The 26,098-nt window shown below is 49.2% G+C and overlaps 1 protein-coding gene across 5 annotated transcripts in view; it reads left to right on the forward strand.

The window, feature by feature from the left end:
• prdm5 (PR domain containing 5) overlaps nucleotides 1-21,570 on the forward strand; it is a 34,050-nt gene extending 12,480 nt beyond the window's left edge. For 2 of the 5 annotated variants that reach the window (XM_081704779.1, XM_035521161.2), the window contains 5 exons: nucleotides 544-704; nucleotides 2,713-2,806; nucleotides 10,724-10,809; nucleotides 15,521-15,625; nucleotides 21,025-21,570. In XM_081704779.1, coding sequence (XP_081560905.1) covers nucleotides 544-704; nucleotides 2,713-2,806; nucleotides 10,724-10,809; nucleotides 15,521-15,625; nucleotides 21,025-21,189 — 611 coding nt within the window. In that variant the 3' untranslated portion in view covers nucleotides 21,190-21,570. Of the gene's footprint in view, nucleotides 1-543; nucleotides 705-2,712; nucleotides 2,807-10,723; nucleotides 10,810-15,520; nucleotides 15,628-21,024 lie in introns of those variants that run through there. The other 3 variants (XR_014119242.1, XM_081704781.1, XM_081704780.1) reach the window with 3 other exon arrangements.
• The last annotated feature ends 4,528 nt before the right edge of the window (nucleotides 21,571-26,098 follow it).

Raw genomic sequence — 26,098 nt, forward strand, 5'->3', positions numbered from 1 at the left:
TGAGAGTTCATGTACTACTGGGCACAGGTTTATTCCCGAAATGGACCTGGTCCCAGATCAGCGCTTGCATTAGGAAACGCGCTATGGAGCAAGAGAGAATTCCAAACCAAAGTTCCTGTGTGTTCCTGAAACAGTGTTGGCTGTTCTCGTTGTGGGGGCGGGGGGGGGGTGGTGATGGAGACACGTAGGTCCGAAGGACGAGCCGCGGGTGGAGGTGACGGACGGAGAGCAGCAGGCCGACCTGCACGACTTCGCCGCTCCGTCTCCTCCCGCCCCCGCCGTCTTTGACCGACACGAGCGCGGACGCCCACGCCACGTTGGCCGCTGAAGCCGAAGAATAGCGTTCAGAAAGAGAAAGGGAGAATAACGGCGCGCTTTCCTCCGCCAGACGGTGTGTCGGGGCGGCAATGCGGCGAGCGACTGTCTCCGCCAAGGAGCTTCCAGACGGCCAGACAAAGGCACCCGCCAGGCCATTGTGTAGTCAGGAGACGGAGCGCAGACGTCCCTGCTGATCTCTCTCTCTCCCTCTCTCCCTCTCGCCAGGCGAGAGGACGTTCAAGTGCGACCAGTGCGATGCCACCTTCAAGCGGAAGGACACGCTGAACGTGCACATCCAGGTGGTGCACGACGGCCACAAGAAGTACAAGTGCGACCTGTGTGAGAAGGCCTTCGTCACGCCGTCCGTGCTCAAGAGCCACAAGAAGGTACGCACAGGTCTTCTCAGACCAACTGGGTAGAACGGTTCGGTCAGCGGCGCCGACTTCAGTCGGCAGGTCGTTCCGTTTTTACGTGCACGGCAGCTCGCGTGTGACTTGATGTACAGAGGTCAAAGGTGATCTGAGGTCTGAAAGCTTAAGGGGAAAAGAGAGACTTGGGGGACCTGCCCGATCCGTTGATCTGCGGTCGAGCGACGTGCAGTAGTGGGCACCGGACCGGTATACGGCTCTCTGTGAAGCGTTATGACTGAAATTGGCTCCAGTAGCAGAACCCCGCTGGCCGCGCCCCTTCTGTCTGTCGCTAAAACCCGGGGCGACGGCCTTCCACGGCAGAGGACGAAACGCAGCAAGGCAGGCGGCCTCCCGAAAGCCAAGCCCCAGGGGTGGCTGGATCATGTGGGGTGGACAGGCAGCGGAGGAGTGAATATGGGTGGAAGACAGCAGTGGTTTGGTGGCGTTACCAGCCCCTCCACGCTGAAATAATCTCTTCACGCCCACACACACACACACGCGCGCGCCAGGCGGCCTTTCATTTCATAGCATGCAAATGTGCACCTCATTGCGCTTATCCTGCACTTAATTGGAGGATTGAGGAATCCGTTTGAGATGAACATGCTTCTGAAAGTATACTGCGAGTTCATTTCTCCGCCTCCTAAGAAGTACAAAACAATTCAGATGTTTCGGATACTCGGCTGTTTAGTAAGAAAAGGTTCCTTTAGATCCTTTGCTGCATTTATTGGTCCTGTCTATTGAGTAGAATTCTTCAAAGATTAGAATCAGCAGACGACATCTTGGGTATCAAATGATAAAATATTAATTGAGTCATGAAGTAATTTTAAATTGTAATTGGATTAAAGAAATGATGGAGCAGTGGTTTGGAAATCCTATATTAGATAGGGATGAAACGTGAGGCCATATTGATATGTCCCCCCCTCCCCCCCCACAGTCAAAACCACTGCAGTCAGGAAAAGGTTATTTTTTGTGTTCCTTCTTGGGTCTCAGTTCTACAGGTCTGTTGGTGGCATTGGTAGGACAAGCCGGGGTCGGTGTGTGTGTGCCGGTTGTACTGATGGGTGATTTAGTCATTCTCCATCTGTATCTTATCCGTTGTTAAATGCTTAATATGTCATTGCACACACACACACACACACACACACACACACTAAGTTGTCAATGAGAGTGTGAGTAAGATGTTGGTGTACTATAATGTTAGAAGGGGCTGGTGTACATTTTGTAAGTGGTGTGTGAGTGCTTTAAGTGTTTCTCCGTGGTGTCTGTCATCAGTGCCGCTTCCCTTTCTATTGTTCAAACACAACTGCACATAAAACTGCACACAAGCATCTGGTGTGTTGGGCGGGGTGTTTATGTAACTGCATGTGGGGGCTTATTGGAGCGAAGATGGATGGAGCGATTTGACCATAATGAGTAGTGAGATCTCCTCCAGATGAGCTCCCACAGCTGGACTTTGCGACGGAGACGAAGGAATCGGGCAGATTATGAACGGACCGATTATTGTTTGTTGTCGGACGCGTGAAGAGGGGGAGCGTGCGTCTGGGATGGATGGCGACATTTTGGAGATGACTTGGTTCTGCTTGTGCGCGTGCGATGACGAGAGATTGGGAGCATCAGCCGGTCTGAGGGAGCAGGGAGAGGTTGGGGGTGAGGGGAGGGAGGAAGCTGGAGGTGTGGAAGTAAGGTTGGGGGAGGTGGAGGGCGGGTTGGAAGCGGAGATGGAGTGGGAGAGGAACAGACTGGCTAAGGGAAGGAAGAGAGCAAAGGAGCACTTGATGTGGGCAAAGTGGTGGTGGGGTGGGGGGGCATTGATGCCTGCACCTTACTTCTGTCCTGTCTCCGTGCTAGTGTGCCAGCAGTGTGTTGTCGGTCGGCCCCAGGGATTCGCTCGCCTGTGTGAGCACCGGGCTGGCCGGCCATACCCCCGTCTGCGGGGCGAACCAGTCTGTTTTTCTCCTTCACCACTTCTCTGTTTGTCTGGCAGACACACACGGGGGAGAAGGAGAAAATCTGTCCGTACTGCGGTCAGAAGTTCGCCAGTAACGGAACCCTCAGAGTTCATATCCGCAGCCACACAGGTCAGTACCCCCCCCCCCCCCCCATCCGAGCAAACATGGCTTTACCCACATGCAGGGCTCTCTCTCACCCCCCCCCCCCCCCGCAAAATGGTTTGCCCCGTTCCTGCCTCCAAGTCCAGCGTTCCACAGACATGCTCAATCTGTGCATAAACACTGAGATTATTGATATGCCCACAACTTCAGACAGCCCAGTATCTTCCATCCCTGGTGTGTTTGTGGGTCCAAGTCCTCTCACTTTTTGTTTTTGCTTCACATCTTCCAGAGAGTGTGTGTGTGTGTGTGTGTGTGTGTGTGTGTGTGTGTGTGTGTGTGTGTGTGTGTGTGTGTGTGTGTGTGTGTGTGTAGCTCCCTAATAGAGGGACACACGGAGCGCTGCCGTCCTGCGCGTTTCCCATTGCTGATGGAATAACAGGCTCTCTAGAATAGAGAGGCACACACATTCCTGGGTGCTTCCATAACAACATTCTGTAGTGAAGGCCCCACACAAACAACACCCACACACACGTTTGTGCACATATCTTCACACAAAATTAAAACTCCTTCCCTTGCCTCTGCCAGTGCTGCTTTTAAGTCTCGTTTCAGATTTCGTCAAATAACCTCACGTAACCTGGTAAATGATCCACACAGGGAGAGACAGATTTCTCTCAAATGTTCTGCGTCATGCTCTTCCTAAGAGGAGCCATTTCCTTTGGCCAACCTTTTAAACTCCCTCACTGTGTTTCCTTGAAACATATTAAGATTAAGGGGAATATTCCATATTGAGACTAAGAAGAATATTCCATATTAAGCGTGGCTTCAAACCCCGATCCCTCTCCATCATGGAAGCCCCGCTGCAGACGAGTCTCCCTGTTGGCTTTTTGTACGACGCACATCAGACATATCTGGCGTGACCAGTAGATGGAATGATCTTTTAATTTGAAGCCGTTGATAAAATGAGTTCAGTTTGAGATGTGGTGTTGACAATGCCTTTGTTCTGCTGTGTGTGTGTGTGAGTGAGTGCCGATTGTAGCTGTGTGCCTGAGTTCTTCTGTCTGACTACTGCAGACAGATTTAATGAGCTACATCAGACACATTCTGGGTTTTTTTTTTTTGTGAGCCTCGAGGCTCTTTGTCTGTGAGCTAACATTGCCCACCCAAGATTAACACAACGGCCCTTCAGATACACACACACACACACACACACACACACGTATGCATACATATCAACACACGAGCTCTTCTGCTGTAGAAATGAGTGCCACCGCGGTAACGAGCACGGTGGACTCTCCGTGTGAGGGTGCGCGCTCTGCGCTGTTTGGAGTGCAGCAACTCGGCTGAGCAGTGAGGGCTGCTGGGGAATGTGGAGGGAGGGGTGGGAACGAGGGATGCACCTCGGGAGAAGAAAAGAGCGCCGGGGAGAAAAAAGAGGGAAAGAAAGGAGCACTCCAAGAAGGCAACCAGCAACATGACCTCTGACCCCCGTTGCCTGTAAATCTGGCCCGGTTCTCTAGCTCAGACTCCCTTTCACTTATTCGTGTTGCTCTTCCCCCTCTCTCTCTCTCTCTCTCTCTCTCTCTCAGCCACTCCCTGACTCTTACACTGCGCCCCCCACCCTCTCTCTCTTCCTCCCCATCACTTTCATTCTTTATAAAAGTTTTTATAATATTTTATTTGGATGACTTTTTTTCTTTTCCCAAAGCAGTTAAGCATATATCAACATTCTCTCCTCTTTCCTAACTGCTGTCTAGAAGCACTTTTGAAAAGGCTATGTTTCACCCACTGTGTCGCCATAGTCTCCTTCCCTCCCTTAGAACTCCAGTAAATAACCGACTCCATGGGTTAAACAGATGTTTCCCAAAAATCTTCCGTATTGAGTTTGGGAGAACCCTATAAAACGCGTGCTCTTTATGGAGGCTCCATAGTCCTCAGTGCAGTGCGAGCTCTGGACGGCCACCGTACCCTCAGCGCAGAAGAGGTTAATCCCCAAGCATGCGTTTCATCTCCCTACAAAAGAAACTTTGTGTGTGTGGCGTTTCGCTGTTTGTCCGTTTGTTTTTAGCCACCGCTCAGTGAGAGCTTAAAGCTAAGCTAATCCTTCAAGTCCACTTCTCTAGCTAGCCCGCGGTGAGATGCTCACTGAAGATTTTGCATGCTGTGTGCTCAAGGCCACAAACGACTGGAGGACTCAGCATGGCACTGGTCACGTGAACGGCATGGATTTACTTTTATGTGTTAAGGGTCAAACTGTAGGTCAGGACTGTTTCAGAATCTGACCGGCGGGGGACCCACGATAGTAACAGAAGTGCCACGTATGTTTGTCTTCATTCCAAAAGAATGTGTTCCGAAGCGCGTTCACCGAAATCCCCCTCGGTGATGAATCTCAGAAACGAAATGGGTCAGAATTGCAGAAGACTGTCGCCGTTTAAGGTTTCACGTGCAAACCTGTGTCGTTTTGAGTAGATGCATCGTGGCCAGATGCGGGATTTCCTGTTTTGACACGTGACTTCCCTTATATGTGCGAGAGAGTCTTCTCTCCCACTCGCGCCACTGAGCACACGTGCCCACGGTCCACTCCGACTGGCCAGCGCGAGCACGAGCACGAGAAGCAGCCGTAACGCACCTGCTTTTAGGCTGTGATGAAACTGTTTTCAGATCAGCACCAAATGGTACTCCCTGGAGACGGTGAATGTGGAGTAGCAAGCTGGCCCGCTCACGGACATTCCCTGTTTAAACCCCCCTGGAAATGCCCGTTCAGACAGCTCAGAGACTGGAAGAGTGAATGAGTGTTTTGTTTATCAGCCCAGGTCCGGCACTACGTCATAAGGGGTGGGGGTGTGTGTGTGTGCGTGCGTGTGCATGAATATTCGCATTCGTGTGCATGTGTTAAGCAGTAGGAAACAGGAGAACTGGGTGTGTGTATGTGCACTTGTGTTTCTTGTCTGGGTCCGGAATTTGTTATAGAGCAGTGTAGTGTGGGTGTATGTACACGCATGCAATAGTATGTCACACAGCAGGACTGTAGCTGGCTAAGAGGTCATCTGAGCAGGAGGACCTGAAGGAAACACAGAATGCAGACACTGAATAACCTCATGGGTTGTTTCATGGTTGGGAAACCACCAAGGTTCAAGTGCTTTCCTGGGATTTGATTTTTCCAAATATAAGACTGAAGGACCCATTGTAGGACAGGGGTGTGGGTGGTTGTGTGTGTCTGGATTATACCACAATGGTAATTACTCCCATCTTCAGTAAAAGTACATCAAGAGTAACTTTTTCCCCTTTTCTTTACCTTGCCATGCCTTTATCAGATTAATAAGATGTGGAGAATATGCTGATCATTCATATTTCTAATATGTCTGGAAAGCACAAACACTGGCTGAGCAAGGACCTGTATAAACACAAGTCATCCTTCACATTCTGCAAATGTTTCTTTTTCCTGACAAATGGTTTCATGCGCTGAACGGTTTTATAAATCCTCCGAGGCAAAGACATAAATAGGAGACTAAGATATAAGATGTCAAGGCTGCGGTCCTGAAGGCTCACTTTATGGCATCCATATGAGATAGTGTATCAATATGAAATATTAGAGCAGTTGAGGATCTTCCACATATGAATTCAGTTTTAGATACGAAGTTGTGTGTGTGTGTGTGTGTGTGTGTGTGTGTGCGTGCGCACAGGTGCATCTGTCCTGTGTGTGTGAGACAGGTAATTGCTGTGGAAAAGCTCTCTGCAGGAATCTGTATCTTCCTAAGTAGTTTTCTGTGTGTGTGTGCGCGCGCGCACACACACACACACACACACACACACACACACACACACACACACTCTTGCTCAGGATGCGCTTCTTGGTTTCATCTTCTGACCGTTCTGTATTGCTCGGTTGGACGAGAACTGGAGATGTCCTGGGTGAAGATGGTTAACGGCTCCCCCGTGTTTGTGCTGCTGCGTGGTCGTAGTGAGCACGCTGTGCCTTGCCCCGGGAGTGAGCCACGTTTAAGAGGATGGCCAAGAAGAGCACTGGGGACAGGGGGAGCTCACGCACCTCAGCATCCTGTACAGGCTCATTTACATACTGATGACGTGATGCTTTAAAAATTGTTGAGCGGCACAGAACTCTGTGTGTGTATGTGAAGGACAGGCAGATTAGGCCTTCTCTCCCTAAGCACTGAGAGGCAGTACAGACTCTCAGCAAGCAGGTCCAGAGGCAGCCGCTTATCGGCCCAGTCAGGCCAATGCTGCATGGCTTCTCTATTCTGATTTTGTGTGTGTGTGTGTGCGCGCCTGCACGTGTCTGACTGAAATAGGAAAGCCAGGACTAATGTATCTCAGACTAAAGCTAAAGTGCTCCACAGTTCTCCAAGTAACCCCAAACAAACTCTTGGCAGGCAAATCATGAAGTGGGGACAGTCATCCATGCACCACACACACACACCGATTGGCTGGCTGGGGGGGATTTAGGGGCCAGTGGGGATAGCTGGGGCTAAAGGGAGACACCCAGGGGTCGCGCACACACACGGTGTCCTGTTACAGAGCATGTTAAATCAATTAGCCCCTCTATTTCTGTATACAGACGCACACATGAACAAAAGAATACACATCAGGCATCTCTTATGTTAATCCCGTAGCAGCTAGGCTAAATCAAAACAACAAAAGATGAAAATCCCATTATAACTGCATCCAGCTGAAACTGTCGGACTGGTTTGGGTAAATTAACTAGACTACAAGTCAAGTTAAGCTATAAGAATGCACCGTCCTTTGGAATGTGGTCCTACGGTCTGGTGCCTTTTCGTCTTGTCAGTCAAGCATGGGCTTAACCGTTGCCCCGTCCGGAAGATCACTGGGAGCCCAAAGCAGATGGGCTACCAGCACCAACTGGCCTACTCTATAGCCAAGCAGTAGAGCTCAGCAGCAACGAAAGTATGTCTGGACAGAACTTTCATCTTTCTACCACTGTGAATTCCTCCTAAAGCAGTTTATATATTCGTCATCTTTTACGAGCCGTGCAACGCAGCCAGGTTCCTCCACAGTCCCAGAATTCACTGCGGCACGGCGTCTCGGTTGGCCTGGCTCTCCGTCTTCCACAGAGCCGGTTCAGAGGGTAAAAGCCTGAACTAGATCCATGGCTGGTCACACACCACATCTGGAGTTTCGGTTGGCTTGTTTGTCAACGGCGTGTTATCGCGAGAGCGAGAGCAGTGGATCCGTCAGGAGTGTAGTGCTGGTTTATAGCTCGCTAAAGGGGTCGAGGCGCATTCTGCTCCAGTTGGGGATAGTGGCCAGGATCTAACGGAGCTCCTTACTGACCCAGAAGGCAATGGCGGCCCAGAAGCTTGCAGTTGACGTGGAGATCACGGCGAGCTTCACTGTAACGATGTGCAGCCGAGACGGCAGCGTTCCTGTCCGTGAGGAAGTGAAGGGCTCTCAGCAGAGGTAGGAGTGAGGGAACAGGATAGGGAGCTCCCATTTTAAAGCAACACGGCGCTGCATCACTGACACCACAGACACGCCTGGAGGGCAATCTCCAACTAAATGAGGATCTCGGCCTGTTAAGTCCCCTGAAGCGGAGCTAATTAACCTTATTACTCGCAGGACAAGTGAAGAAGCAGCCCCAGCAATCTTACCATCTTTATCTAATTAAACAACTGTTTTTTTGTTTTTTTTTTAGTCCCTTAAGTTACACTAATGCGAGTTAGAAGTCAGATCACCACACAGTCATCTCTTATGTAAACACGTGCGTGAACACACACACAGACGCCCTGAGCACTTTGTATCCTGCTAAAGGCCGCATCTTATTAAGTCGCACGTTTGCCATTTTCCTTGAGGAGCCGTCCCAGTTGCCTGGCGCGTTCCTTATCCCGCAGGGAGCCGTTCTTCCTCCAGCAGACCCAGAAAAGGAAATTGGAATGAGGCTTCGTTTCAGGGGCCCAGCATCCTCGCTGCCTCCTAGCTGTGACGAACGGAGGCGGCAGGGGAGCTCGTACCAGGACGTGCACACCTGGTTCGCAGGCCAGTTCGCGCTACGCTCACCACACCAGGTGTCGAAGAGTCCATGCACGCCAGGCGAATACTCTGAACCCTCACGCGGACATGCTCACTAATCGCTAATGAAGACATTAGCGAGTTGCAGCAAGTTAATAGAGGCGTGTTGGCGTTGAGCGTGTTGGTGTTGAGCAAATGTTGGGTCACGCTGATGGACGCTGATGTTGGTATCGTTAGCCTTTCTGTTTGTGCATCAACCCTTGCAGATGAGTTCATAGAGAGTCAGCTTTGGCTGCATGTCCTTTCCTAAGAGATGGGGTGCTCAGAGTCCCACAGCCAACAGGACTTGCATACGCTTTGTGTCTTTTTTTTTTTATTTTTATTTTTTTTTTTATAAGTAATGAGAGAATTTGAATCTGAGCATCCCCTCAAACTGCCCTAAGCCAGTGAAGTTCTGAAGACCAAGTTGTCTGCTGTCCAATTGGTCAGGAACGTCGCTTGTCAGGACATGCGGACCGTCCCACTTTCAGCAGGGTGCTGCACCTCCGCCGGCATGTGAGCTGAGCTCCGGCGCAGCCCGGGCCTCCAGAGCTCTGAGCCGGGCTGCCTGCTGCGATCTGCTCCCCAGATCGGCTGACGCTAAAGCAGCTCCACGTGGCTGCCCTGCCTGTGACTGACAGACTCGTCACTCCTCTTTGTCAGCCCCGTCGAGCTCACACTGATAGCATCTCTAGCGGTCGGAGCGGTGAGACTTGGAACCTGCAGTGGGGAGGGGCCTCAGTGACCCCACCCAACTTGGGTCAAACAAGGTTAAGATCTGGAAGATTGGAGAAAAGGAGTTGAGTAGCTGAGAGGGCAGAGCTGTTGGCTATGGGACGCACAGAAAGAGGCTCTGCCCCGGTTACATATGTGTATGTGTTTTAAATGCAAGGTTAAAATACTGTGCAGGAGCAGAGCTGCGTTTAGAATGCAAGAGGAAAACATCTTGTTTTATACCCTCTGCTATACTGAACCACATGTTCTTTAGGGAATAAGCCAGCTTAAAATTTATACTTTGCAAGCTTTGCTCTCTAAATCTCCTCCTTTATTTATTGCCCTGAAAGGAGTGCAGTAAATTTGTCCATGGGCATGCCTGTGGGTCTGGATCTGTGTAGGTGTGTGTACTGTTCTCATGCACACTCCATGGCCTTCACCATTTAATTCCACATGCCCTCTATTACCTTTGAACCTGCATCAACATTGCTTATACATACAAGTGTCCTAGATGCACTGAAAACCCAGTTCGGTTATGGCAGAATGACCATAGAGTGTATTTGCTGTAGGTGAATGAATAAGTGTTCGCAACAGTGTAGTGGCCCTTTCTGTTATCTGTAGTTCTGCTCCAAGTCAGCATGCTGAAAGTGCAGACGCACTGGTGTGAGGCCTGGCCGGACACGCGCGTCGTAAGATCGGTTTTTGTCAGCAGGCCCAAGTGCAGGAGTTTTCTCATGCGCCGAATACTTTCAGCACTAAAGTGGCCATCCAATCTCCCACGTCCCAACCGGTCCAGCCTCGCACACAGCCGTGGGGGTGGGGGGCATTGTAGAATCCGATTCTAGTGGAACAGAATGCCACAGAATCCGTGATGTCACGCTGGAAGCCGTGGAATCTTAAATAGAATCTCCAGACAATTTCAAGGCTTGGCTCTCACCGCAGCGGTTATTCCCCGGAGGACCTCGGAGTGCCTTTTTCCTCAGCTATTCCTGTGGCTTTGATCTGGCCATGCACGCAGAGGGAAAGAACAACCCTTCTTCCTGACTTCAGCCCCATCACGGCCGTTTGGTTTCAGTCCAACCTACTGTAACTGCGTGTCTGTGGGTCAGCGTGCGCCATCGTTACGCGCTGCCTCGACTGGAAAGGATGTTCCAATGTTGTCATCGTCGTGATGGTGGTGGTGACTTTTGTTTTGTCTGTGTTGTTTAGGGGAACGCCCTTATCAGTGCCCTTACTGTGACAAAGCCTTCAGCAAGAATGATGGGTTGAAGATGCACATACGTACCCACACCCGGGTAAGACACAATGGCAGACACGTGGACGCAGTCTCTGTCTCTCCCTGTCTGTCCTTCTCTCTTACCCTCTCTCTGCATGAGTTGTCCCATTGTGGACATTGGAAATGCTGCAGTGTATGGAAATTTGATTTATTTGTTTTTCTGTATTTTTGCTTTTCCGTACAACCCCCAACCCCAACACCGTGCATGTGTGTGAAGCATGCCCAGGTCTTTGGAAACGCTCATCTCCTGCCACGAGGACCACTATGCTTCATTAAGCCTGTACACAAATAAGGGGGTGGGAGTAATGAAAGTATAGAGCTATAAATTAAAATATACCAGTGGATTTACCTATGATGGATTATGAAGACCAAGCTGTTCTTTCATAAACAACACAGTAGTGGGTGATCAGCTGACTGTAATGAATCTTAAGGTACTGTGTTGAGCAGCATCTAATGTGTGTATGTAATACGAAGGTGTTTGCATAGAAATAACATCTCCATAATCGACTGCTGGTAACAAGGCAGCCGAAACTATTTTATTTTTAACTTCAAGATTCAAAGAGGCTTATTTCTAAAATAAAATCCTAGTTTCATCTTCGCTTTCTTTGCCAGTTTAAAAATATGATGCTTAAATGTCAGAGAAAGACCGGATACTGAACCAAGACGTTAGTCTGTAGATACCATGTCGCTCTTTCGAGTGAGAGAAGGTTTGGTGACCTTTTTCTTTGAATTTATCAATTTGTTCTTGTTTTTTCAATACTCAAAAACAAGTTTGAGCATAAAACTTTGTCTATTCTAGCTAGGTCTGAGAGAACTACGGGTAGTGTCATAAAACTATTTCCACGAATAGTCAGCATCAGGCATATGATTATATCCTCTGCCTATCAAATTTAAAAGATGAAAATTTGCTCAACAAAATGCTTAACATTTTATCCAATGACTACACATGGCAACATTTCTGTATGTTGCCACTATCTAACTAGCAACAACATATCTAATATTTTTGAAAACAGAGGCAGTCTTATCTGTTGGAGGAATCTGTAATTTTGAATAATGATGGTTTATCGGGATACTTCGTTTGGTCTGGTCCAGATACCAGTCTCACACCGAGGCAGTTTCATTTTATTTTCTGGAAGACAAAATCGGCATCACTATGAGCTGAGGCTCCTTCTGTAACGCTGGAGAGATTTGGCAACCACCGCATCCAAAGCCACCCATTTGAATTACATACTAATAGCCATGGAAGCAACACTGTTACCTGATGCTTACTTTTAACATAAATGGCCACTCCTCCACCCCTGACCCAAGTAAAGTACGTGCTTCGATATGAACGTCCTTGTCTAAAATTGCTTTACTCAGCCATGATGGGGGTGGGACATAATCCCGGCATCAGTGGTTTTAGCCCAGATTCAATGGAATCCATTTTGGGATGCAAGATGCATGGATTTAGGGAAGTAATACCCAATCCAGCTGTAGTTTGAAAATGGGCAGGAATATTCTTATGCATCTTCAGCATGACAATAGTTTAGCATCTTGCTAGTCATTTTTAAATCGATTTGTAGACAACGTGACAAAATAATCCCACAGAACTGATCCACGCATCAGCGGTATCAGATTTTGTATTTCGTATCAAAAGACACATTGTTGGGATTAAAGTCATCAAATGTATTTGGCGCTTTTTGCAACACGTCACAAAGCATTATAATGGTATGGGTTCCAGGATTAAAGACAATGATTTTTCCTTTTGCAGAAAGACGTTTGTACACGTCCCTTCTGTCTGGGGGGGGGGGTCCCACTGTCCCCCTGTCCCCTCCATCTGGTCCACAAGAGACTAGTGAGCTTAAGACTGTCCACCAATCAAAGGGTCACTCCGACCTAAACGTTACATACTCGAGGGCTTCTCAAACGGATGTATCCCAGAGCCGACCTGGCCGCCAAACTCGGAAGCCTGTAGAGTGCCTCTCCAGCAGTACGCCCAGCATGGAAGACCAGAGGTTCACAGCCCTGACGTGCAGACCATAGGCTTTGCTGATACCTCTCCAGTCACAGACTACTTGCAGGCCGGAGGTTTACAGATGAAGTAAATTCAAAAAAGACATGAGAAGAGTTTGAGCGTTTTCCACCATAGACGCGTTGCTAATTGTGCAGCAGCGAATAGAACTGAGCCAGGTGCTTCCAACTGGGCTGCTGATGGTTGCCAGCGTTTTGGTGCCGTACTCCAGAACTGATAGCCTGGGCGGTGCCGCCAGATTCCCCGGGGCCCAACGTTGCATGTAGGTCCCAACCTGCGCAGCTGGACGCTTGCTGCTTTTATCCTCATTTTATGGGAAGCCACTTTTTCCACGGCTCGCTGGATGGGAACCTGGGGAAGGAAAGTTGGATGCGTTTGCTACGCCACAGACCCGCCCAACACTTTCTCGTTACACTCTGCCTTGCATCAATACATCATACTGACAGTTACTAACTGCTTAATATTACCTCGCATCTCTCGTGCGCGTGCACACACACTCACACACAAAACGCGTCATCTTTTGTTGACGTAGAAAAAGTCGCCATAAACTTATGACAACAACGTTCTGCCGTTATGTGCGCATTTTGTTGGAGCGCATAAGTACATGGTTGAAATGCCACTCTCTTGGAAACAGGGAAACACAACTAGATTTGGGTTTCTGAACATAAGAACTGGGCTATAACTAGACATGGTAGTATGTAGCTCCAGAAATACTGTTCTGTGCAAGACATGCGCATGTGCGTGTGTATCCTTTGCTGTGAGGTTGCATGAGGTACAAGTAATGAAGGTGGTGTTCGTAAGGGCGTAGCGGCTCACTGGGAGCAGTGGGCAGCCCCGGCCCGATAACCCACCCGTGGAGCATGAGCGTCCAGGCCAGCCTCTCCGTCACGCAGAAGACACACGGCGCACCAGCGAGGTCATCATGAAAGAGACGATACGATTAGTCATAGAAAACACGAGCCTTCCGTCTTCTCTTAAAAGTTCGTTTATTACCGAATGTTAACGCTTCGTTACTAATTTATTAATTTCTTCGCTGCGTGGCAGTGCCTGGCTTTCTACTGCAGCTGCGGGTGCAGAACGTGTTCCCCCTCGCAGCGTGACTTGGGATGTAATCTTTACACCAGAAGGACTTGGCGTTCCTTCCCTCGCCTCCTGGGCCGCATGCTGCATCTGACCTGGCTGGACGGACAGGCTCAGCTTGGCTCCATGACTGGGGGCCGGTGCCAGGAGAGCAGGATGGCTGCTGCAGATGGATGACTCACCCGAGTGCGTTGTGGGTTCTCCCTCACCGCGCGCCGGCGCTTGTGCGGTTCTCCATGAGCCGAGACCCAGCGCGCGTTTGTGTGCCATACGGCCCATGCACCCCGTTGGGGTGGCCCTCCCCCCAGACGGCTCAGAGGGCCCCGCCCAATTACACACACCCTTAGCATGCAGATACGCACACTTGGGCACCTTGCACGTTCCATATGTGTCACTCCATTGTGTCCTGCCCATAAGATAACTCCATTTCCCATGATCTTTGCTTCCTGTTTCCACCGGTTCCCATAAGCGCCGCCCTGTGTGTGTGTGTGTGTGTGTGTGTGTGTGTGTGTGTGTGTGTGTGTGTGTGTGTGTGTGTGTGTCCACCATCCTGGCACACACAGACTCCCCCACAAATACAGACAGGGCTGGGACCCACGTTTCTGATGCAGGTGATTGCCATGTTGACAGACGTGCGGAGGAGAAGATAATGCTGTGTGTGTGTGTGTGTGTGTGTATGAAAGCTGGTGTTGTCTGGATACACGTGTGTGTCTAGCGGGTGTGTATCTGTATGCTTATAAGAACTGGGGGGCGATTTTGCGCTTTCCTCTGTAAAATCCGTTCCAGGTGCATTTCCCGAAAAGACACTTCATTTGTTTACATTACTGAATATGTGGGTGTGTGTGTGCATGCACATATCTTGGTGAATAACACAGAACAAACAAAAAACAAAACTAGTGAGTGACAGTGCGCACATGTTTGAATGATTACAGAAATCTTTCTAAATTATTCAATGGCTCTATTGTCTGAATGTGCATTTTTTACTTTGGCCTTTTTATATACACACACGTCTGGTCTCGCATATATTTGGGTTATTCGTTCAGTCCATTAATATTCGAACATCCGTGGAATATTCTGGAGTCATGTTCTTGTTTTGGTTCTCATTACTAATGTACACCACTACATACTGCATCAGGAAAAGCTTATAGAGCTGTTGTTTTTAATATTTGTGAAAAGTGTAAAAGTGTGAAATCCGAATGAGTTGGATCTGGTTTCGTTTAATCTTCTGTAGAATTGGGAAGTTTGTTCTGAAAATGCATTTCACTACATATTACAGAATGCCTGCCTTTAAATGTATTTTGTCACATATTCCATTAGTTTACTCAAAGTGACTGACTCTTGTCATGTATTCATCTTCTGGTTTCCTAAATGTCTTCAGCATACAGCCAAACAGAAGAACCAGCCTTGCCTTTTAACTCTGTATGTGGGAGAATTACATTTAACCAACATTATAGCAATAACATTAATGCATTTATGAAGACATTTGTTTGTTTGGTTTTTTTTGTTTTTTTTTTAGAACAAGCATTCAGAAACCTGTTCATAAATACCAGGGTGATTTTAAGCCTGAAATAGGGTATTCAGGCCTAGTGTTTGGAAACTTTAGATTTATTAATGGTGTTTTTTCTCTCTCTGTCTACAGGAGAAGCCGTATAAATGCACAGAATGCAATAAGGCGTTCAGTCAGAAGCGAGGTCTGGATGAACACATGCGTACACACACTGGAGAGAAACCCTTCCAATGTGACGTTAGTACTGCACCACACACACACACACACACACACACACACACACACCCCCACACCCTTACCACAGCCCACAGGCTCTTACATTTGGAGCTGAGCGTGCAGTAGGTTGTAGGTGCTGTATGAAACTGGTCAGGTTGTCTCCAACCACTAAAACCAGGGCTACTCTAATCCTGGCTCTGAAGGCAAGGCTGCATTTAACTCTGCACTCTTCCTGCCTCTGGTGTCAGGACTGGGTTTAACCCCTCCCTCATCCTGCCTCTGGTGTCAGGACTGGGTTTAACCCCTCCCTCATCCTGCCTCTGGTGTCAGGACTGGGTTTAACCCCTCCCTCATCCTGCCTCTGGTGTCAGGACTGGGTTTAACCCCTCCCTCATCCTGCCTCTGCTGTCAGGACTGGGTTTAACCCCTCCCTCATCCTGCCTCTGCTGTCAGGACTGGGTTTAACCCCTCCCTCATGCTGCCATAGATCACTACAGTTTAATGAATCTGATCAGTGGCCTAAAATTGTATGTTGGAACGTGTTTCTTGTACGTATGTTTGTACTGAAGACTTCTGAGAGTGCAAAGAGAAAGTGTGCAAGCATTTGTGAGATGAGCAAAACTGTGTGAAAGTGTGTTTGTGTAAAAGCTGCTTTGTGACGTGTCGCAAAAACTGCTTCTGTGTGTTTGTGTAATTGCTTATTTGTTTGGTGTGTGTGTGTGTGTGTGTGTGTGTGTGTGTGAGAGAGAGAGAGAGAGAGAGAGAGAGAGAGAAAAGTGGAGCTGCCAGGAAGGATGTCCAGCCAGGCGACACAAAGCTGAAACCGCCCTGCACAAACTGACCACTCACTGACCTCCACACACACACATGCACGCACACGCACAATCCGGACCTCACAGTCGGAACAGTGTGGCTCCAACCTACACCATTAAAATAACACAACGCCTCCTTGTTTTCAGTGTCACTGAGCGGGCAGCAAGCTGACTTGAAGAATGGGAGTAGTGCTCTCTCTCTCTCTCTCTCTCTCTCCTTTTTTCTTTTCTGTGGCTCATACTAGTGGGATGGACCCCACAGTGCTGACCCTTGCATTTGATGGGCTGTAGATGTGTAGAGCGAGCTCTCCTGTACAGATGAGACACATCAGCCTGACCAGGGAAGCACGGTGTCCGCTAGGACAGCCTCAGGGCCGTTCTGAAGCGTATGGAGGCATCTCGACGGCCCCCGTCCCACCACACGCAAAGACGGGGGACACAACGCAGACACAGCTGGGCCAGGCTTCCCAGCCAGAGAGCCGAAAGAGCTCCTGAACCCCACATCGTCTCTGGGCACCGGGTCACGGACTCAGCCAGTTGACCACTGCAAGGCAGTTTAAAACAGGCTGTCGTTGTAAAGAGAGAGGGAGAGGGAGAGAGAGAGAGAGTCAAGATTAAAAGGTGCATGTTTGGAAGGAAGAAGTGGTTGAGCAATCACGAGAATTTCAGCACTGAACCAGCCTGCCGCCCATTTTAAAATATTTATCAGTGATGATGGGCAGAGGCTGCGTAATTATACGGGTAAGAGCAGCAGGAATGGAGTTTGTCATTTGGCGGCTCCTGAGGAGACACGCCGACGTGTTGCTTGGTATTTTCCAGCAAGGGTTGCTGTGTGCCGGACCCCCAGAACCCGAAGTAGGGCGTTTTCATACTGGCTCACATCCCTGAAATGCAGGATTAGATTTTAAGTGTTTAATGTATTAAAAACTCCTGGATTTTCATGGTAAAGAAGTGCATCTCTCCCTCACTCGGTCACCCATCCGCCTACTGCGTTTTTTAATCAGTTTGTCAGCGTCATCGTGGAAACGGCTGTGGTGCTAGGGTGGAACACAAACTTATGTCCAGTCCAAGCCCTGCTGATTCCATTCTAACACGTTATAATGACCGCATCAGTCAGCACCACTTAGATCAGCATGCATCTCTAAAGCCTTCAAACCCAGGCGCAGTAATGGAGAGTTCAGTTTTATGTAGAATTACGTGAGTCACGGGGGGGGTGGAGGGTGGTTGGAGAGGAAGAAACGGGGGGGGGGGGGGGAGCATTACTTGTCACTAGTAACTAATTTCTGGTAAGTTAAACGCAGTAGTTAAAAAATCTCTTGAATACACAAACACAGAATTTGAAAGAATAAAACCCTATGGACAAAAGACAGGAAAGAAAACTCTTGGCAGACGACTCAAGAAGCGTCCCCTCTCTCTTTATCTCACACACACACACACACACACAGACAGAGAGAAAGAAAGGACATATGGCAATCTCAGTGGCATACCCAAATGAAAAACACATCCTGTTTTTTTATTTGATTTGCCTGCAGGCCAGAAGCAGACTGTTTTTCCCTGCAGTTCAGCGGTTTTATTCATCCCTGTACCCATAAGCCAGTGAGGTGGGCCGTTCCCTCCGGTCTCGCTCTCTTCTCTGAGGTGACGGGCCTCTCTAGCCTCTTCGCGCACCCGTCTGGGAACGGCCTCCAATTATACCCAGAATTGTTCTCAGAGCTCCTTCGCGGGGAGCTGAAAACCTCCAGATTCGTCTCGACGCTCCTCTTCTTCGGTTCCCTTCGTTTGGAGCCTTTCACGGCGGCCGGGTTTTCTCAGTCACTCTCGCTCTCTGTCTCTCTCCCACTCGCGCGCGCACACTCCTGTATGGTCTATAATGGGCGTGAAAAGCTCCCCAATGTGAGCCGTGTATGGCGGGGAGATGGTCTGTGTGCTGGGTGTTTGGGTTTGAGGATGACAGGGTGAGGAGGATGGCTGCCTCCCCCTCCTGCTCCCCCACCCGTTCTTCCTCAGTGTCTGTGTGCCCCCCTCCTCGCTCCAATGTCCACAGCCTCTGTCAAAACTTTAATCTGCTGTATGAAGATGATTGATGGTGTGGGATGATTTTTGTACTGCGAATAGAAATATTTTGTACGTGTTTGGGAGGGTAGAGAGAGAGGAGTGTGTAGTGTATGCGTGTTCAATGCACTGTCAATTCATGCTAATGGCCTAACTGAGGGATCCAAGTGTGTGTGTGTGTGTGTGAGTGTGTGAGAGAGAGAGAGAGAGTGAGTGAGTGTGTGTTTGGCTTGGCTGATGTTTCCCAACTGGTTCTTTTCTGTTTGGTTGGCTCTGTTATTCAAAGTGGCTTTGGTTTGTTGTATGTGTGCATGCGTTTTATAATGTAGGGAGCATCTGGGAGTGAAACTGTGTTTTTTGGCTTGCTTCTACTCTTGTTACAGTTTTCAAGATTCTGTTTTATCTCTAGTTATGCGCTTGAATGTTGGTGAATACTTTAAAATCTTTATTTCTGCGCATATATATATATTCTAAAAACAGCATCATTTTCACATAAAATAGATATGTACTCAAATCGATAAAGATAAAATCCAATTAAACGTGAGGTAAAAACAAACTATTTTATTGTGGAAAAGGATCCAATATTACAAAATTATGTAAGCCTCTAGGATTAGCAGTCAATTTAAAGGTGAAATTAGCCAGGTGTTTTTATTCAATGGGTTTATAATTAGGTGTGAGTGTGCACCCTGTTTTATTTAAAGACCAGAGATCTGTCAGAGTCTTATCTTCACAAAGTGCTTGTGGACGTCCAGCAGAAAGGGAGCCGCTGATGCTCGTCGGGCCGGAAACAGTTCCAAAACCACCTCTGAAGAGTCTGGCCTCCACCAGGCCGCAGTCAGACAGGCTGCATAAAGAATGGAGGAACTTCAAGACCACTATACCCTCCCTGGGAAGGGTCGGCAAAGAGGGGTCCCGCCAAGAGCAAGGCACGTAATAGTCCGAGAGGTCACAGGAGAGCGCGGGGTAACTTCAGAGTGACTCCAGGCCACTCGCACGGTGGCGTCCCCCAACAGAACGCTGAGCAGCAGCTGTGGGTTTGGGGGGAGGACAGAACATCACTGCCTGTTTGCAGTGTGGAAGTACACCCATGCACTCGTGTGGAATAACAACGCACACCATATACGCGTTGGAAAATCCCACCTTCCACCTACACTTCTGGGAAGGCTGTGATGTCATCTGTGTAGGGCCAATGCTTCCGCAGTTGGTATGAAACGACGAACCCAGTTTCAACTATGATGAGTCAGCGGAAGTTGAGGTCCGCCACCTCACCTTCGCGTCTAGGCCAGTTCCCTTCTCCTGTGATGGTTTCTCATTCTCAAAACACCTTTAAGTCGGTCACATCTTGTGCTCCCACAGCGAGGGCTGTCCCGGCCCTTCCTGATGGCCTTCCCATTTCTAGGTAGACACCCTGGTGTGGACATTTTTGATCATGATGAGTGCAGCAAGGCAAGCCAATCACCTTCTGGGTCCATACCGTAACTGCTTACAGAACGTTTTTCCCCCCATCTCTGGTACGCGGTGGTAGGGTCGCGGTTTGGGCCCGTTTTACTGCATCTGGGACAGCGCAGCCAGCCGTCATTGATGGAACAACGGACTTCTGAGTTATACCAGCAAATTTTAGAGCCAGATGTCGGGACATCTGTCCAGGAACTGAATCTCAGTGGGTCACGAAGCAAGACGACGACCCTCAGCACACGGGTCGTTCTACCAAACAACGGCTAAAGAAGAGTAATGGTTTGGGATGGCCAAGTCAGTCCCCTGACCTTAATCCGAGGAAAGCGTTGCGGAAGAATGCAACATGTGAGGAAACCCACCAGCCTTCCGGAGGTGAAGCTGTTCATCCACTCGTGCCACTCACACTTCTGTAATACTGGATCATTCTCCTCTGTGAATAAATGACCACGTATAATATTCTGGTCTCAATGGTTTGGGTTCTCTTTACTTAGGGAATCCAATTGTGTTTCACGTCCTATTTTGCAGAAATATAGAAACTTCTTCTAGAAGGTCCACACACTTGAAAGCACCACCATAAAATTATACTCCCCATGACTAAGCAAAGGGCCGAGCAGTCAGGCCAACCATGACTTGCGCACGAGACGGGGGCATCCTGAACCAGAGCAGCGCTTTCCTTGATCACGTTTCTACTTGTTAAGCCTCGACGTCCTGTCCCCACCTGGTGCACATGGTCTGTGGCTGTGTGCTGGGAGGATTATCTAATCCAGATGCCGTAATAGGTGCCAGACCAGTCCCCATTCCCCTACTAACCCCCCCCCCCCCCCCCCCCCCAAAAAAAAGCCACCAGGCTGACTTTCTGCAGACTGCAGCAGCAGGTGTGTTAGCTATCAGTGCTAACACATTCAGGCTCTGAGATCTGGGAGAAACGCCCATAAAAAGGAAACAAATGTTTTTTCCTGATTATTCATTGCTATAGACCCCATTGCATTTTCTGGATTGGCCGTAAGTGTGTGTTTTATTGTTTTCTATCCAGTGATTGGCTGTAGGTGTGTGAGACCTTGTCTTTTTCTTGTGTGTGTGTGTGTGTGTGTGGGGAGATAGGTGTGTGACCTGTCGTTTAGCTTGAAGAAGATGCTGATCAGACACAAGCTGACCCACAACCCAAACAGACCCATGGCCGAGTGCTCGCTGTGCCACAAGAAGTTCACCCGCAACGACTACCTCAAAGTGCACATGGAGAACGTCCACGGAGAGACCGAGGGCTGATGGCCACGCCCCCTACAGCCGACTACCTCAAAGTGCACGTGGAGAACGTCCACGGAGAGACTGGATCGATCATCTCTCTCTCTCTAGGTGAAAAGGTTCACAAATGCATACTGGAGTGATGCTATGTTGTGTAGCAGTAGTTCTGCAGGCCTCCCCTGAGCATGTATAATAGTATCTGCTGTGAGCAGATAAGGAACTCGATTCACGCTTGAATATTGTTCGCCGCTGTCCTCGTAAAGCCGTACTGAAAGCTGAGTTTGTGGTTATGATGCCCTCTACGTACCCATCTGTCGCCTTCCATTTTGCTTTCCAGTTTTGTTGCTTTCGTTTGTCACCTGTAACGTAAATCATTAATCGACATAATATAATGTTGCTGTTTAATTCATTGTAATTCGTTGTCTTTTTTTTTTGAAACACCGGAGGATTTGTAGGGCAAAGCCCGTCTGTGTAGTCGGCCTCTCTCCTGCGTTTGGCTCAAGCAATTTCAGAAGCTCCCCGGTTCCCATGCAGTTGTTTGCGTTGACTAATTATAAAGCCTGCGCCTGGGTAAACCGTGGATGGCAGGCAAATCACATGGGCCGCGAGGGCTAATTACAAGCGCTCGCTCGACAGTCATTAACTAAAGCCTGGCTCCGAGGTCTGTAACCGTCACTTACGGACTAATTAAAGCCTCAGCGTGGCTCGAGCTGACGCTGACTCGTTGGAGGCCACAGATATGGGCCCCGCCTACAGGCCGAGCGCAGGTGTTTGGGTGCCTTTGCGTCTCGGGGGCAGAGGGCGAGCCCCACCCGCAGGCTCAGTGCACGTACACGTACACCGTTACAAGGAACACGTACACCGTTACAAGGAACAGAAGGTCAGTGAAACTTGGTCAGGAAAAAAAACCCTTTCTTTCTCAGGCTTTCATTTCCACCTGCACCTTCATTCAGTTCTGAAACTGCATTACCTGTCATTTTAATCCTTTTTAATATTAAATGTAGAAGTGTACATGTCAGATTGCACTTTATCGAGGTAGCCTAAACTGCAAATAAGTACTGAAATGTGCAGTAGAAGTGTTTTAGCTGCGTCACCAGACCTGCTTTGCTCCACAGTGACCTCAGCTCAACTAAACTTCTCAGCACTTCAGCTCAGCGGGGTTTCAGATGGGAGCTGGCCGTATGGCATTTACCTGTGTCTACCTGTGTTTCACTGTCTCTGCCTGGGCAGGTAGGGGCCCTACCTACTACTGGTGCCCTTTTCATCAACACCCGGGTTGAACCCGCCTTTAACCACAGACGTGCGCATAGGAGAGAGTCCTGCGCTTTCTCTTCATTGGCTCTGACCGGTCCTGTCTACCTCAGCTCTCCTGCGCGCCAGAATGGTGCCCGTGCATTTACATCATACATTTATATCCAAAGCATTTATTACAAGCATTTAAACAATTACGACCGCGTACAACTTGAGCAGTCGAGGGTTAAGGGTCTTGCTCAAGGGCCCAACAGTGGCAACCTGGCAGAGGTGGGGCTTGAACTGGCAACCTTTTTGATTACGAGTCGAGTACCCTAACCACCGAAGCTGTAGTGTTGCTTCCACCAGGGGGAAGTAGCTGGCAGGGCACTGGAGTACGACACAGGGTCACACTGTCCCCTTCACTCCCTCGCTGGTGCCCACCAGCCACACGGGAGTGACTCATCTCAGCCCAACTGCAACTGTTTACAGAGCAAACACCACGTGGATCCCCTCTGATCTATATATGTACGAGTGTGTGTGTGTGTGTGTGTGTGTGTGTGTGTGTGTGTGTGTGTACACATTTGAGGCTGCGTGCTGCTGAGCGGTGCTGAACCGCTGTCACACCCTCGGTGCACTTTTGCTTCTCACGGTTACCTTCTCTGCTGTAGCTTCTCTCCTTCTCCCGCTCACTCATTCCAGAGTACGTCTGCGTTCCCGCAGGAACGGGGTCACCGCGGCATCCCCCGCAGGCGTGTCCTGATGACAAAGCCCGTGACACCCCACGCTGGCAGCTGGGCCTACCAGCCGCAACACACACACACACACACACACACACACACACACACACACACACACACACACACACACGCTTAGAGCAGCAGGCCACAGACACACTGCTACAGCAGTATAAAGCTCAGTGCTGTTCTTTATTGCAACAGTTAGTGGTACACCCAGCTCAGCAGCGACGCTGGAATGCAGTCCACAGTGCGCGCGTAAACACACACACACACACACACACACACACACACACACATCTCAGAAGCCGCGATGCTCGAGGGCTGCAATGGGTATTTCAGATGCGTCAGAAGGGTTTTTCCTGATGTGAGAGTGCGTGTGTGTGTGTGGTATACTCGAGCCATCTGTATGTCAGTGGCTTGGAGTGCCTTGTGGTGCGTATGCAGTGTGTGTTCTACATGCAGTTGTGGGCAGTGCCCCCACAGTAGCTGTTAAAGGAGCTGTGAAATGGACCTGTGAAAGGGCTAATCCCGTGTCCTCGGGCGTAACCCCTAACGGCCCCTGTAGCGTCTTCAGGTGGGGCTTGTTGCTGTCCCTGCGGCTGGCTGCAGTGGAGGGTGTCTGAGAGGTGGAGGTGCTGTGCAGCCGAGCGCAAGGCGGGGGACAGTTGGTGTTGCATTTTTGGGTAGCGAAGTCTTAAACGTGCACTCCACACGCAGTGATACTAGCAAATGGCTGAAGGCAAAACTACCGCTGCTTTTCACAACATTTTTGAGTTAAATCATTACCCCTTAGTTCAATCAAACCCTTTCAACAAGTAGCATCAACATAATAGTGACAATGCAGCATCAAAAACATTAAAACAACAATGATAGCAAACAGGAATAGTACACCACGTACACGAATGTTAAAAACTGCACAGATGCACACCCGTCATAGGCGTTAATGTAGCCTGTGCATGTTTCTAACTATGCTTTTTAACTATATCTACTGGCTGCACTGGTTTCCTTCCACGTGTGTGTGTGTGTGTGTGTGTGTGTGAAATGTCATGTTCTTCCTGCGCAAACCACGCCATCAGTCCCCTTTGCTGTCCCTACGGCAACAGGTGGCGCAGGACGCTTTCGTGAGCCGCGGAACGCCAAGATTGTCCTGAAACGGCACGGCGTGCCCCATCTCCATGCGTGCGCAAGAGTGTGTTCTTCCTTATTTGGGTTTGCATACGTCTGTTTTTGTATACTTCCAGACATGCACGAGGACATGGTGGGAATAGGAAGAGCAGTAGTGTTTAAATTAGATTATGCTTAAGGTGTGATTAGGTATAGGATTCATTTTAAGTAATTAGGGTTAGATTATAGGAGTAAGGATTAAGTCCAGGTTTAGTGTATTAGCCTTGAGTCCGGGTTGGTGTTTAGTATTAGAGCTTAGTTACACTAACGTTTGGGTCCTCACAAGTGCATATGTTTAGTGGAAATGCATTGGTCTCAACCCATACCCAGTGGTCTGCTTAAAAGGAGAAAACAAGAATGTGTGTGTGTGTGTGTGCGTGTGTTCCATGCACGGAAAGGCAGGGAGTGGTACCAGGAGAAGAAACCAGGGCATGAGCCACAATGTGGTCAGCCTATAGCAAGTAGGCACGGAGAGAGAGAAAAAAGGAAAAAGTATAAGGGAGGAGAAAAAGAGGCAGATTGTGAGAAAGAGAAGAGAAAAACAAAACATGTAATGGGTCTTCATTGTGTTATTCCCGCTCTACATTTCCAATCTCTCAACCGTGTCCAAATGTGTTTTGTGAGCAAGTGAGCCCCTAGTGGTCAGGTGTAGTAATCACAGTAATGCGCTTCGCGAGTGTGAGTCCAACGGAATACGTGCAGAAGTTGCCACCCTAGTGAAGTGCTGAGGCTGAAGCGCCCGTGCATGCGTGGTCACTGGTGTGTCCATCACACAATGACCTGAGGGTTTAATTTTATGGGTCATCATGCGTGACTAATTTCTAAGTGGGGGCATATTGGTCTTCATTTAAAGTCTTTAGGACCGTGATGTTGGTGACCGCGAGGAGATGCTTGGTGAGGAGTCGTGTGACGATATCCGCTCACCTCCGGGACGCTCCTGGGTGAGGCTTTGTAAACCCACCCAGCCGCGTTCTGTCCAGCACATGTCGGACCTGCGCGCGTACGTCTGCTGCTCTTTTTTAGAAAACCAGTTGCTTTTTTTCCCCCTTATTTTCTGGAGCTCCAAAGCCAACATTCCCGCGGCCGTCTCTCTACGGCTGTGAGTTGACAGAGCCTCCCTGTCTGGCCAGCCGTTGTGGCATTCCTGAATTCCTCCTCCGACCTCCTTTCCTGCCGCGTAGACCTGCGGAGCGTAGTGAAATACGGCTCGCTTGAATCGTTTGTCCCCACCGTTCAGAACTTTCTCTCGCGGGAACGCCGATGCCTCTGCGTGCAGATTATCCCCGCCTCTGAGGAGATTATTGTTTGTTGTTTGGTTCTATTTTACATTTTTTTTACAAAGCCAACATTCTGCCTCGCCGTGCTCATCTCTGGCTCTGCGGAAGCGCTTTGGCGGAGGGCAGCGTAGCGCGAGCCGAGCCGGTCGTTCCGAGAGTTATTAGCGGTTTCTGGAAGGCCTTGCTTTCCCGCGCGGAGGGGATTCCAGCTGAAAAGAGCGACGATTTAATTCCACTTCGTTCTGTTTGATTTGGGGGACCGGAGCAGTTTCCAGGGAGCATGCGGCAAAGACAAGGAGGGTCAGCCTGCATCTGCAGCCACGGTCCATAATGCTTTTCCACGATGCAGAGACCTCGTCAGACAAAAAGGGTTAGAGATAGGTGTTTGTTTTTGAAGCAGGCAATCAGTATGTTGTCAACATAATGTGTGTCTGTGTGAGTGTGTGTGAGCAGAGAGTGTCCATCAGCAGTGGGCAACCATTAAATAAACCCTCAAGATCTAGAGAGTGCTTCAGCCCTGTC

The sequence above is a fragment of the Electrophorus electricus genome, chromosome 21 (genome assembly GCF_041902795.1).
Source record: "Electrophorus electricus isolate QZ-2024a chromosome 21, ASM4190279v1, whole genome shotgun sequence".
Taxonomy (NCBI): domain Eukaryota; kingdom Metazoa; phylum Chordata; class Actinopteri; order Gymnotiformes; family Gymnotidae; genus Electrophorus; species Electrophorus electricus.